Source organism: Schistocerca gregaria, chromosome 3 (assembly GCF_023897955.1).
Source record: "Schistocerca gregaria isolate iqSchGreg1 chromosome 3, iqSchGreg1.2, whole genome shotgun sequence".
NCBI lineage: Eukaryota > Metazoa > Arthropoda > Insecta > Orthoptera > Acrididae > Schistocerca > Schistocerca gregaria.
The window spans coordinates 612,995,961-613,010,060 of record NC_064922.1 but is presented as its reverse complement, the minus strand read 5'-3'; the positions used below and the strand labels follow the sequence as shown (position 1 = coordinate 613,010,060).

The following is a 14,100-nucleotide window of genomic DNA, read 5'->3' as shown; positions in this document are numbered from 1 at the left end:
GCAAGTGGCATGGTGGTGCCTTATCTGGCAGAAACCAAACAGAAGAACCTTATGGTCTGTAAGAAGCATAAAAGTCTACCTTCAGACATGTATCTAAACTTTTTGATTGTAACATATGCCACATAGAGCTCATGATGGTACGTTGAGCAGTTTGCCCATGAAACTGATAATTTTTTTCCCGGAGAAAGTTAGAGGTTGCCAGTCATGTTACACATTTTGTAAAATGGTTCCAATTGCAGTTGGTGATGTGTCCACCACCACTGCGAGAGAAGAGTCAGGAAGAGGATGAGCTAACAATACAGCCTCTGAAATAGCAGCTTTCACTCTGGCCAAAGATGCTTTTTCTTCAACAGTCCAATGTAGCATGTCTCCATGTTTATGCAAACCTTTTTGCATTTCAAGAAATGGAAAATACAGGATGAAAAGGATAGTTGCTACTCACCATATAGTGGAGGTGCTGAGTTGCAGATAGGCACAGCAGAAAGACTCAGAAAGTGGGCTTTCGGCCAACAAGGTCTTCATTAGAAACAGATGAAACACACACACACACACACACACACACACACACACACACACACACACACACACTCACTCACTCACTCAAACGCACATGACCACAGTCAGGCTGCTGAGGCATTTCATTGAGTGGTGCTAACAACAATGAATGATTGCACACTAAATGTTAATAAAAGTCTGTCAAGCCCAAGAAATTGTGTAATTCTTGTATTGTAGTGGCTGGGGAAACTAAGAAATAACCTCCACTCTGTCTTGAGGGGACAAGATTTCTCATGCATTGATAAGGTACCTTAAGAATTTTACTTCTTTCATTCCAAAGATACATTTTTTATGGGTCAATCACTGAATCATGTTCTTGGTAGGTCATGAATGTAGACATAAAAGGAAGTCTCTAGTTACTTCAGCCATGAAGTGCTGGAAAATCTGGGAAGTGTAGCTCACCTGAATGGTATTCAGAGAAATTAATGAAGTCTGAAGGGAGTTCAAACAGTGATTTTCACTGTCATCCAGTGCATTTGGTATATGATGAAAAGCACGCATGAGGTCCATCATGGATAAAACAGTCTACCATAAATGTGCTTAGCAAGGTCTTCAATATGTGGCACAGGATAACAATCAGGTATCATTTTGGCATTAAGGTGACGATGGTCACCACAGCAGTGCCGCTCGTTACTCTTGTTAGGGATAATATGGAGTGGAGAGGCCCTATTTTAGGGGCGACAGATTCCTCATGCTATCTTGAGAGAGAACTCTTGCGTTGTGGTCTGCAGATGGCAAAGCCATGTTTAGTACCCACGATAAACTCAGGTGAACTGATGTTTGTTATTACAGCAGAATAGTGCAGACAACTGGGAGAGGGGGGGGGGGGGGCAAGACACCTGCTGATGGAAGTGTTTACCTGTCAACAGGGCAGCTCTGATGTTGAGTTCAGCCACTGTGAACCTCGCCTTGCACCTCATTGTCGTATGACGTATCCATGTGATTAGTCGTCTGCCACTCACAACTACCATTTGTTATGCTTACCCCTGTGCACATCTCTATACAGTTTCAGACTTTCTGCTTTCCTGTAGACTGTCTTGCATGACGAGTTTTCGTTTCCTCTTGCAGGGCTCTGTTTCCTGGCCTGGTGTTGAGCCACCGTAAGCCCGTACCATTTATTGTGACAACAGTGTTCTTCAGCAGCATTGTCATGCCTGTGCAGACACTAAACTGTCCAGGAAATGGTGGTGTTGGTGAGGTGACAGTACGATGTACCGTTGAGTGTCTTACCAGTATTGGAGTATGTGATGGACAGGTGAATACAGGGAACTGATGAATCAGGTCATTGTATGATGAAGACCCACCATCACCTTGATGTCAACATGTTTTCCATTATATAGGTTCCCAAGTCTAGATAACTGTATCATAGAATCAGGTACGTGTGGTGCCTGTTGATTACAAAAATGTCGGAAGAGGCTGTACAGTGATAAGAAATGCTTTCCAACACTCATACAGTACGTCAGCACCAATGAATCTCCATATGAACCCACATTGAACATTGAAGTTTGGATGCAAGTTGATGTAGCTGTAAGACTTGTCGGAAGACCCATTTGCAGTATGCAGATAACTACCATCAGTATTTTGCCATGGAAGATGGTGAGAAGGGTTAACTGAGAGATCAGCTTGTGTATCAATGAAAAATTGTAGCTTTGTGGAGTACTCTGTTATAAAACAGTCAATGGCTGTCCAGTTTAAAATCAAGACACCATTGCTACCAGTTCCCAGCATCATTTCCCTTGTCAAAGATTAGTCGACACTGCCAAGCTGCAACGCCAATTTTTTTTGTAACATCAGAGGTATTCTCCCCTGTGGACAAACGCCATTTTCTGCTGGAAAAGTCTCACCATCGCATATGAGGAGTGCAGTGTTCATAGGAGCCACGACTTAATTAAGTAGTTCAGTTACTTGAGCTTACGGTGCCTTCAGAGAAGTATCTGTTCTGCTGGTCACAGTTTTGATGCCTGTCAATTGATATATCTCAAGCATTTGGTCAGCATTTTGAGCAGAAGGATCGAGGTCAGCAGTGCAAGCTGAGGGTGTTTTCTGTGCATCCAGGGGCAATCGTGGAAACCGTGTATTCTGCAGAATATCATCACTAATTACATTGCCTGCAAGAGTGCAAAGACGACGAAGTAGTTGAGATGGTTACAGTCACCGATTTCTTCAGTTTGGCCCTTTTTGCATGTTGCTTAGCTTCTGTCGTGACAAGCACATTACAAGTGCATGCTTGACAGAGATGTATTTCTCAGTGCTTAATGGTGAAATAAGAATGTCTTGTACTTCCATAGACATTAGCTCATTAAGTGCAGCTACAATGTGACTATACTTAGTTTTGTCTGAGGTGATGTGGGCAAAGACAAACTGACTCTCAAATTGGGCAAACCACAATACTAGATTATCAGACTAAGACTCACATTTCCTAGTGGTAAGCCAGTGCTTGCAAGTTTCTGTACATTTGTCATCATAGGCATTGATTGCAAGATACGGTTGTTCAGAAGTGGTTCTGTGTGGCATGGTTGACACAAAAAATTGTGTTTTCATTCTGGCATGTGATGTGACCATTATGGCAGATGATTTGGAAACATGGGGTCACCAAATATCATGTCTAAATACAAAGGAAAAGGAAGGAAGATTGGGTTTAACACCTAACATCCCATCGACATCAAGGTCATTAGAGATGAAGCACAAGCTCTGATTGTATGAGGGGTGGGGAAAGGAAAAGCCCATGCCCTTTCAAAGGAGCCATCCCAGCATTTGCCTGGAGTGATGTAGGGAAATCACCGAAAACCTAAATCTCGATGGTCGAATGTGGGTGTGAACTGTCATCCTCCAAATGTGAGCCCTGTGTGCTAACCACTGTGCCATCTATGTGTAAATACAGTTTGTTTGTTCAGAAACACAAATGATTAATTACAGTGCATAATCATAAGACTGCAAGGAGTATCTATTTATCATTTATTTGTAGTCCAGAGGCAGCACAAAGAATCAGAGCATTTCCAGTACATGCATAAAATGCAGCGGACAGTTCACTTTCAACATTTAATAAGCTAAACTATTTTTCAAAATAATATTCTTCTTCTTGTTTTATCTCGTATTGACTATATTTGAACAAAATAAAAATTAATCATTGAAGTTTATTTGCTTATGTTGATTCACTGTTCAATTATCAAGCCTGAACCTTGCGGTGAAAAAAGCCATGATACTCAGTCTCTTAAAATAATATTTGTTGATTTTGAGAAGCACTGCTCAAGACATATTCACATTATTTAATTTTAAAGTAATCTGCAGTTATCGCCAACACAGCATAAACAAATGTGTTACCAGCAAAAGCCATACTTTCATTCTAATTAGAATTCAGTAAAATGCATAAATTAATTGTAACTAGAATTCAGTGTCTAGGAAGTCTGTTCAGCTATAATTCCAGGTGCAAATATCATAGTTCAATGTATTATTACACGAATGATATCTTTGAACTATCAACAGAATCTGCTGAAGATAAAGACTTGAATTGCTCTGTTATCTAACTATTTGTAACTGACGTTAATTAGCTAAATGACCCACGTTCTTTTCCTTGAGCTGACAATTGTTTAATACTCCAGTTGACAGGATAAATCACTTCTTATACAAAAGTGCAATAGGATTAATGTAGGAATCTAAATTAAGATTGAACTGAAGAAGACTGGCTTTCTGGACTAGACTGTGAAATGAATAATTTTTCAAATTAATTGAACTGCTGAAAGAGGCATTAGTAACATTTGCATTGCAGATCATGAAAAACTCCATCTTACCTGTTAACATCAGGTAGTCTCAAAACAGAGTGATTCTGAGTTGCTGCTTTGTCATCTTAGTACCAAAAAAGATTTGAATATCAATTATACTACGAGAAAGTTGATCATAAACATTAAATCTTGCATTCTTACATCCATTTGCAGAAATCTGCACTGGCCAGGGTGGCCAACCCGTTCTAGACACTACAGTCTGTACCCGCGTGACCGCTACGGTCGTTGGTTCGAATCCTGCCTTGGGCATGGATGTATGTGATGTCCTTAGGTTAGTTAGGTTTAAGTAGTTCTGAGTTCTAGGGGACTGATGACCTCAGAAGTTAAGTTCCATAGTGCTCAGAGCCATTTGAACCATTTTTAGAACTCTGCAATACCCATGACTTCCCAGATGGTTCCAAACAAGTCAGAGACACGTGATGTAGATGTAATGCTTATAGTTTGTGATGAATCAAGCTGGGATATTTTTACTTCCGTCTTGTTTTGCCATCTGCCTCCTTAAAATTCATTTTTTCAGTTTTAACTAATTACCATTAACATACACGAATATTATCTGCATTTCCATAAAAGAGAAACCTTGGCCCTCAGTTTTAAAGAGTATAACACCAGATCTAATTTCATGCTTAGTTCCTAGTTAGTATCTTTCATTATAGGGTGAAATCAGTAATTGTTTCATAACTTAAATTCTATTGGTGACTTACAAACAAATATCAATTGTGCAATAATTATAAACATTTCGAGGAACAACTAATTGTATTCTTAAAGTATCTATTGGGCTCCATTTGCAAACATGTTATCTGCGCCAGTCCTTAATTAATTTCAAAGTAATTAACAGTTTTGTCAAAACTATTTTTTACATAACTTTATTTGTTAATTTCATGATTTAAACAGATATTTTGTCTTAACCCTTAGTAGTAGAAGAAACTGTTAAAAACATCCAATTTTTTTATGTATTCAGTTAATCGAATGAGTTAAGTTTTAATTCTAATTTCTGTAAATTAAACATCAAATGATGTGACATTTCAGTACCTATTATTGTGATGAAATATAAAAGTCCGATTTTTGGTCACGAGACAGTCACTCAATGGTCGAGTTTGAAATGAGGAACCTGTGTTGGTTAGAATGACAACAATGCATCAATTTAATAGTGAAATAAGTGTTATACCAAGAGGCCATGTGTTAAAGCAATGACAGTGACTGTTAAATTTAATTGAAGAGCTGTGGACTGTGTGGTTAGGCTTTTACTGCTCATACATATACAACAGTAAACTACTCTAGCAGTATGTGGAAGTTCGCCTGCAAACTATTAATGAGGGTTATGTAAAGTTAAACAACAGTGCACTTGCCATATTAAATGTGTATGTGGGGGGTTGTGAAAAGTGAAAGTAAACACCTGTGAAACACAGCTGTGCACTTGTCGGCTACATTATTTACTGTAGTCAGTGTCCAATTAAAAATCCCATTTTTTACCAAATGTAGCAATGCAGTACCTCAACACCGAGGACAACAAATGAAGAAAATAAAGCAGGCAAACCGCAACATGTGGAGAATAATTAACATCTGAAGCATGTTGCAGTTTTAACTTTCCATAAGCCTCATTAATAGTTTGCAGGCGAATATCCACATACTGCTAGAATAATTTACTGTTGTACATGTACGATCAGTAAAATCCTAACCACACAGTTCACAGTGTTTCAAATAAATTGAACAGTCACTGTCATTGCTTTAACACATGACCTATTGGTGTAACACTTGCTTCATTGTTAAGTTGATGCATTGTTGTCATTCTAACCAACACAGTTCCATGTCTGAAAGTCAGCTGTGGACTGACTGTTCCCTCACCAAAAATCAGGCCCATATATATCATCACAATAATAGGTACTGAAATGTCACATTGTTCGATGTTTAATCTACAGAAATTACAATTAAAGCTTAACTCATTCGATTAACTGAATATATCGAAAAATTGGTTCTTGTTAACAGTTTTTCTACTACAAGGGTTAAGCTGAATCATTTGTTTAACTCATGAAATTAATAAATATAGTTATGCAAACAATACTTTCGACAAAACTGTTGATTACTTTGAAATTAGTTAAGGACTAGCTTTGCTAACATGTTTTCAAATAGAGCCAAATAGATACTTTAAGAATACAATTAGTTGTTCCCCCAAATGTTTATAATTATTATACAATTGATATTTGTTTGTAAGTCAACAGTAGAATTTAAGTTACGAAACAATTACTGATTTCACCCTATAATGAAAGATACTAACTAGGAATAGTGAAAATAAATTAAAAAATCAATTACATACATAAAACTGAGGACCAACATTTCTCTTTTGTGGAAATGCAGATAATATTTACATATGTTAATGGTAATTAGTTGAAACTGAAAACATGAATTCTAAGAAGACAGATGGCAAAACAAGAGGGGAAGTAAAAATATCCCATCTTGCTTTGTCACAAGTTGAGGCTCAATCTAATAAGGCTTCTTCTTCTTTTTGCCATCTGAAAATGCAAGGACATACCTCCTGCCTAATGGCTGGCTCATCACTGACTTTCATGCATACTTCATGCAGGAACTTTGCATGAGGTTCCTATCATTTTTGTTTAGATGCATTACAGAATTTGCACTCTGTGGATATTCTGTCATATATTTTTGTCTTATGTTAAATCTTTAGGAACTGAGTTGTTGCCATGGTTTGTGGTGTAGACCTAGTATAAACACTGTCATCTTAATAGAGGTGAGTTACTTACAAACAGCCAATTTTTACTGCCTCATATGAATGTGACATGAATTATTCCATGAAAAGGTAACATTTGGAAGAAAAGCCCAAAATATTATTATTTTTTTTTACTGTAGAGTTGATTGTTGTAATGTTTGGTAAGGAATTTATGGAAATAATTTCTTATTATATTTTAAACTAGGTTTAGCTGTGTATGTTGTTTTCTCTCTATATTGCCTAGCTGCCTGTTTTAGTATATGCCGTAATCTTCAATTGTGGAATCTTGCTGAAGTGCTTCATAACCTTTTAATGCAAGGCACTTTATTTCAGTAAAGTTGAGACATCTGAACACATAATAAAATATCATAATTTCTTACTTACAGAAACTGAACAGTGTGAATGAGCATGGAATGACTCCTCTCATGATAGCAGTTATATCCCATGATGAATCATGTGTACGTAATCTGCTGGATGCAGGAGCAGATCCTGACATTGAGACACCTCCTCATGGTTCCACTAACTGTCCAGCAGTGCATGCAGAGACCCAACACTGGACTGCCCTTACATATGCTGCCCTCCAGGGGGATTGTAATATAGCACGGTTGTTGTTGGAACGTGGTGCTAATGTTGAGGGTGGTGCTCGTCTCAGTGAGGATAAGTGCACACTTACTCCTTTGCAGGTAGTTACCAAATGTAATATTGCAAGCATGGTGACTAAATTAATTTTTGGTCAGCCATGGTGACTGAATGTGAGCATTAGGAACATGTATTAATTACAGAATTACTTATTAATTGTGCCACACAAGTCAAACGAGGTTATCATAACTTAATGTTGTAACAATTTGAAAATCTGATATGTTTTGTGTTTGTTCTTATCATCAGGCATGTGATGTACAAAATTAATTGATTGGTTAAAAGTGATAATTAACCTACTTTATGGTACAGTATAGCAATTGCTTGGGGGAGCAAGGTGGGGTTAGGAGTTCCATGAATGATGTTGATATCAGGTCGTATTGTTACTTGCTACCACTGTGTGACTTCATCAACCTGTCTAGATTGTACAGAGATTGATGGTATTGTATTATGGAAGCCAGGAAGAGACAAGACGTCATTATCAGCAAATGTAGAACTCCTAACACACCTTCCTCATCATCATGTAATTCATCAATTCCTTTTGAATAATTAAGTAGACTGAGCTTTAATTTAAGGTTATTGTACTAATTGTGTGTGTCACATACTTGGTGATAAATGGCACCTACTTGAAACTGTTGTATTTTCATGTTCTTGTAATCTACTGTTATAATAACAAATACTGGCTACTGTACTCCTGTTCATGAATATTGTTGTTTACTGATTTTAGCACTCTTAGGAGCCTGTTACAGACAACTGGTTCTTTTACGTCATTATGTCAAACCATTCACTTTATATAAATAAAATAGAAAGAAACTTCCACATGGGAAAAATATATTAAAAACAAAGATTCCAAGACTTACCAAGCGGGAAAGCGCCGGTAGATAGGCACAATAAATAAAACACACAAACACACACACAGAATTTCGAGCTTTCGCAACCGGCGGCTACTTCGTCAGGAAAGAGGGAAGGAAAAGGAAAGATGAAAGGATGTGGGTTTTAAGGGAGAGGGTAAGGAGTCATTCCAATCCAGGGAGCAGAAAGATTTACCTTAGGGGGAAAAAACACACACACACACACACACACACACACACACACACACACACACACACACACACACACACACACATCCATACATACACAGACACAAGCAGACATGTTTAAAGGCAAAGAGTATGAGCAGAGATGTAAGTCGAGGCGGAAGTGTGGAGGCAAAGATGATGTTGAATGACAGGTGACGTATGAGTGGCGGCAACTTGAAATTAGCGGAGATTGACGCCTGGTGGATAACGAGAAGAGAGGATATATTGAAGGGCAAGTTCCATGTCCGGAGTTCGCATAGGCTGGTGTTGGTGGGAAGCATCCAGATAACCCGGACGGTGTAACACTGTGCCAAGATGTGCTGGCCGTGCACCAAGGCATGTTTAGCTACAGGGTGATCCTCATTACCAACAAACATTGTCTGCCTGTGTCCATTCATGCGAATGGACAGTTTGTTGCTGGTCATTGCCACATAGAAAGTGTCACAGTGTAGGCAGGTCAGTTGGTAAATCACGTGGGTGCTTTCACACGTGGCTCTGCCTTTGATCGTGTACACCTTCCGGGTTACAGGACTGGAGTAGGTGGTGGTGGGAGGGTGCATAGGACAGGTTTTACACTGGGGGCGGTTACAAGGGTAGGAGCCAGAGGGTAGGGAAGGTGGTTTGCGGATTTCATAGGGACGAACCAAGAGGTTACGAAGGTTAGGTGGACGGCAGAAAGACACTCTTGGTTGAGTGGGGAGGATTTCATGAAGGATGGATCTCATTTCGGGGCAGGATTTTAGGAAGTCGTATCCCTGCTGGAGAGCCACATTCAGAGTCTGATCCAGTCCCAGGAAGTATCCTGTCACAAGTGGGGCACTTTTGGGGTTCTTCTGTGAGAGGTTCTGGGTTTGAGGGGATGAGGAAGTGGCTCTGGTTATTTGCTTCTGTACCAGGTCGGGAGGGTAATTGCGGGATGCGAAAGCTGTTTTAAGGTTGTTGGTGTAATGGCTCAGGGATTCAGGACTGGAGCAGATTCGTTTGCCATGAAGGCCTAGGCTGTTGGGAAGGGACCGTTTGATATGGAATGGGTGGCAGCTGTCATAATGGAGGTACTGTTGCTTGTTGGTGGGTTTGATGTGGACGGATGTGTGAAGCTGGCCATTGGACAGATGGAGGTCAACGTCAAGGAAAGTGGCATGGGATTTGGAGTAGGACCAGGTGAATCTGATGGAACCAAAGGAGTTGAGGTTGGAGAGGAAATTCTGGAGTTGTTCTTCACTGTGAGTCCAGATCATGAAGATGTCATCAATAAATCTGTACCAAACTTTGGGTTGGCAGGCTTGGGTAACCAAGAAGGCTTCCTCTAAGCGACCCATATATTTTGTTTATAACCTTTGTTACACAGGCTACTTTCTGTACCATTAAAGTTAATTTAGTATTTCATTTCAACAAGTTGGAAATAGTTCATGCATTGTTTCATATTTACCAGAAATTAATGATAAGACTATCTTAACTGTGTCTAGCTGAAATTTGTTGTTGCTCTTTGCCGTCGGTGGAAAACATATTATCTTCAACACTTAAGAATTTACCTACATGCAAATGAAATTTTTAAGAGCAGAACTTCCTTGAGCTTATAGTGTGTTTTTATTTCTTACTTTGACAAGAAACAGTTACTTTTTGCAAGCTTTTCAACTAAGTTACTACTGTTGACACTAGTTCCAATTTGGAACCCATTCCTGTAAAAACAACTCTTCTTTGGCCTTTATATACAGCTGTATCAGATGAATTTTACATGTCATAAATGTGCACACTGTTCTCACACCCTTCCAAAGCAACATTATCAAGATTTTCTGAGGAATTATTACTGAATTATTTGCAGCACCCAGTCACTATTAAGGTTTTTAAAATTTGAGAGTTTCCAGCACATTAAAATTGTGTATGAGACTGGGTCTCTAACTTTGGAAGTGTATCTTTTGTGGACAAGTGTTGTACCACTTGAGCTGTCCAAGCATAACACACAAACTACCCTCACAGCTTTACTTCTGCTGGTACTTCCCTCCTCCTTCTGAACTTAACTCAATTTTTATTTCATTACTCTTTATGCTGAAATTTGTAACGATGCTGATTGGTGGCCTATTGTTTTTTTTCAATTATCCTGATGAAAGAAAAACTCGTGGCAGTGAGTAGCACTTCATGGTATATGTATATATGTCAAGAAGAAGAAAACCTCTATGATATGCATATCATAGAATGGAACTTGGGCTGCTCAGAAAATTTTTGTAAGGGTCTATTTCTGAAGCAGGCAAGAATACTGTAACAAATCAACAAAATTTCTTTAAGATAATATGTAATTTGTATTTGTTCATGAACAAAACTTATGTAAGAACAGGATAAATTTTTCTGTACACCGTTAAGGAATACTCTTAGACTGTAAGTGATGTTGATAAACCATATTTTCCTTCTGTGACCATTCAGTGAGCTCTTGCACAGTTACATGATTAAATATGATGGCAAACTATCTTTCTTACTGATGATTATATTTTTATAATAAATTTTCCATTTCTAATCACAAGTGAAAATACATTGTTGTTATAGGTGTCAGTAGCTAGTGGTCATGCTGAAATGGTGGCTCTCCTCTTGTCACATGGAGCACATACTTTCTTATCCACATTATTGAAGGATACCCTGTGTTACTCAGGTGCAGCTCATCGTGGATGTTACAGGTAAATAACCTTAATATCATAGAAAATGTGCTACATAAAGAAACTGTTGGTGGTTAGTAGTGATAAAAGTAACACTGACAAGGGGAAGGCCTCAGACACGGCCAACCGATTCGGCTCAAATTTGCCAGGTCGCTTGTGTACAATCTAAACCGAAGGAAGATATTTTGGGTCAACACCCCCGCGTTTTTGAGAAAATCTCTCCTAAAAGTTATGACAAGCATTCGACTCAAAATTGGCGGCATCGAGATAATTGTAAATAGAGCATTTTTCATTATCAGGCATGAGGTGCGAAAATGCATACTTTTGCAGAAATTGAGGTAAGAAACATTTACAACTGACGCTTCTATACCCACATGCTAACGCTTTTCACCGACAGCGCCGATAGTGCAATGGCCAAAGTAACTGGCTGGGAATTGGAAAACCCGGGTTTGAATCTCGAATAAACCTCACAGATGTTATTCTTTTCGTTTTTTTCCCAGATCTCAACTGATAGGAATAGGAGGGTTAATAAGGTAAGTAAATCATAAGGAATGATGATAAGAAGGTAGGCAAACAAATTTTTCCAACGCCGTGAGTTAGTAAAGTATTAAACTTTTAAGCTTTGTCACCTGGAAATAACTCCGAGTAAGAGTGCTGCGTATTCCTCATGAGGGATCACTGATAGCCAACCGCACGACGCTTGTATACAGCGAGACATGGGACAGAACGCACATGGGGAGATTAATTTTGTCCCGGTTGCCTCTTCATCATATTATAGTTGTGAACCTGGAAGAGTGAAGGTGTCCAGCACGAGCCTTATAGAAGTCAATCGGAAACAGTTGTTTTCCATCATTAGGCTGCCCCAAACCTCATGGATACATGTAGTGATTTTCCCATCGTTAATGCGCCGTATGAAATACGTTTTGTGAATGAATACAGTGTTCTTCTGTAAGCAACATATGACGAGTACGGTATGTAGTTTGTAGTAATTAGCTCGTCTGTTTATGCCATAGTAACTAGTTAATGTTTGTTATGTGATATCTTTCAGGTGCATAATCTGAATATCTTTCAGGTGCATAATCTGAATAATGGAGGATGTACACCTTTCGACTAGTGCTGCAATATATAGCTGGGAGCCTGTCACAGACGATGGCAAGCGGAAAGTTACCGACCCTGTGTTTTGGTTTGTAAAAGTGTTGCGAGACAGATGCATTATCAATGCACTACCAAAAGCAGGCAGTTCTCTTTCTAGGCATTCCAGATTCGCCAGGTTGAAAACATTATTTCCAGTGAAACTTCCTGGCAGATTAAAACTGTGTGCCCGACCGAGACTCGAACTCGGGACCTTTGCCTTTCGCGGGCAAGTGCTCTACCAAGAGCTCAGCTGCAGAGTGAAAATCTCATTCTGGAAACATCCCCCAGGCTGTGGCTAAGCCATGTCTCCACAGTATCCTTTCTTTCAGGAGTGCTAGTTCTGCATGTTTCGCAGAAGAGCTTCTGTAAAGTTTGGAAGGTAGGAGACGGATACTGGCAGAAGTAAAGCTGTGAGTACCGGGCGTGAGTCGTGCTTCGGTAGCTCAGTTGGTAGAGCACTTGCCCGCTAAAGGCAAAGGTCCCGAGTTCGTGTCTCGGTCGGGCACACAGTTTTAATCTGCCAGGAAGTTTCATATCAGCGCACACTCCGCTGCAGAGTGAAAATCTCATTCTGGATTATTTCCAGTCTTCAGAATTGCAGAGAGCTTCTGGAAATCCAGCGGGAATTACACAACCGCACAGATGCAATAACTATTCACAGCATAATTCATAACCAACTTTCATCACCGAATTTTCAGGGAATGATATCGTATGCGTGGTATGCATCAAAATTAATTCCCGTAAAAGACATTTTTAAATGTAAACCACGTTTGTTTTCCGCCGACTCTTCGGAAGGAACAGTGTAGCTGTCGAAAGACTGCATTCATTAGATGTTCTTGGTGCCGTTAGTATATTTGTTTCGAATGTTTATATGACAAGTACCATCCATCTAGTTGTTCAAAGAAAAGTGAGGACTCGGATCAGTGACTGGAAGAGCGATTGCAAAGTGATCTGGAGTAACATTTTAGTTGTTTACTAACCCAAGAGGTTTGAGAAATTTATTTGCATACCTTATTATTATCATTCCTTATTAATTTACTTACCTTATTAACTCTCCTATCCTTATAAATTGAGATATGGAAAAATACAAACCAAAAGAAGAATATCCGCTAGGTTTCTTTGAGATTCGAACCTGGGTTTTCCAATTCCCAGCCAGTTACTTTGGCCATTGCGCTATCAGTGCTGTCGGTGAAAAGCGTTAGAATGTGGGTATAGAAGCGTCAGTTGTAAAAGTTTCTTACCTCAATTTCTGCAAAAGTATGCGTTTTCGCACCCCATACCTGATAATGAAAAATGCTCTATTTACAATTATCTCGATGCCGCCAATTTTGAGTCGAATGCTCATCATAACGCGGGAGTGTTGACCCAAAATATCTTAGATTCCTTCGTTTTAGGTTGTACACAAGTGACCTGGCAAATTTGAGCCGAATTGGTTGGCCGTGTCTGAGGCCTTCCCCTTGTGAGTACTGAAAAGGAGAAATATGAAGAAGACACTGCCAGCATATTATAACAAAAACAAGTGAAGGTTAAAAAGAAAATGCTGTAGAGAA

The 14,100-nt window shown here is 39.2% G+C and overlaps 1 protein-coding gene across 4 annotated transcripts in view; it reads left to right on the top strand.

The window, feature by feature from the left end:
- The window catches only part of LOC126354385 (ankyrin repeat and BTB/POZ domain-containing protein 2), a 592,792-nt gene that overhangs the window by 532,974 nt on the left and 45,718 nt on the right, over nt 1-14,100 (top strand). For all 4 annotated transcript variants that reach the window (XM_050003989.1, XM_050003988.1, XM_050003986.1 and 1 more), the window contains 2 exons: nt 7,443-7,739; nt 11,310-11,437. In XM_050003989.1, the coding sequence (XP_049859946.1) occupies nt 7,443-7,739; nt 11,310-11,437 (425 nt within the window). The remainder of the gene's footprint in view (nt 1-7,442; nt 7,740-11,309; nt 11,438-14,100) is intronic.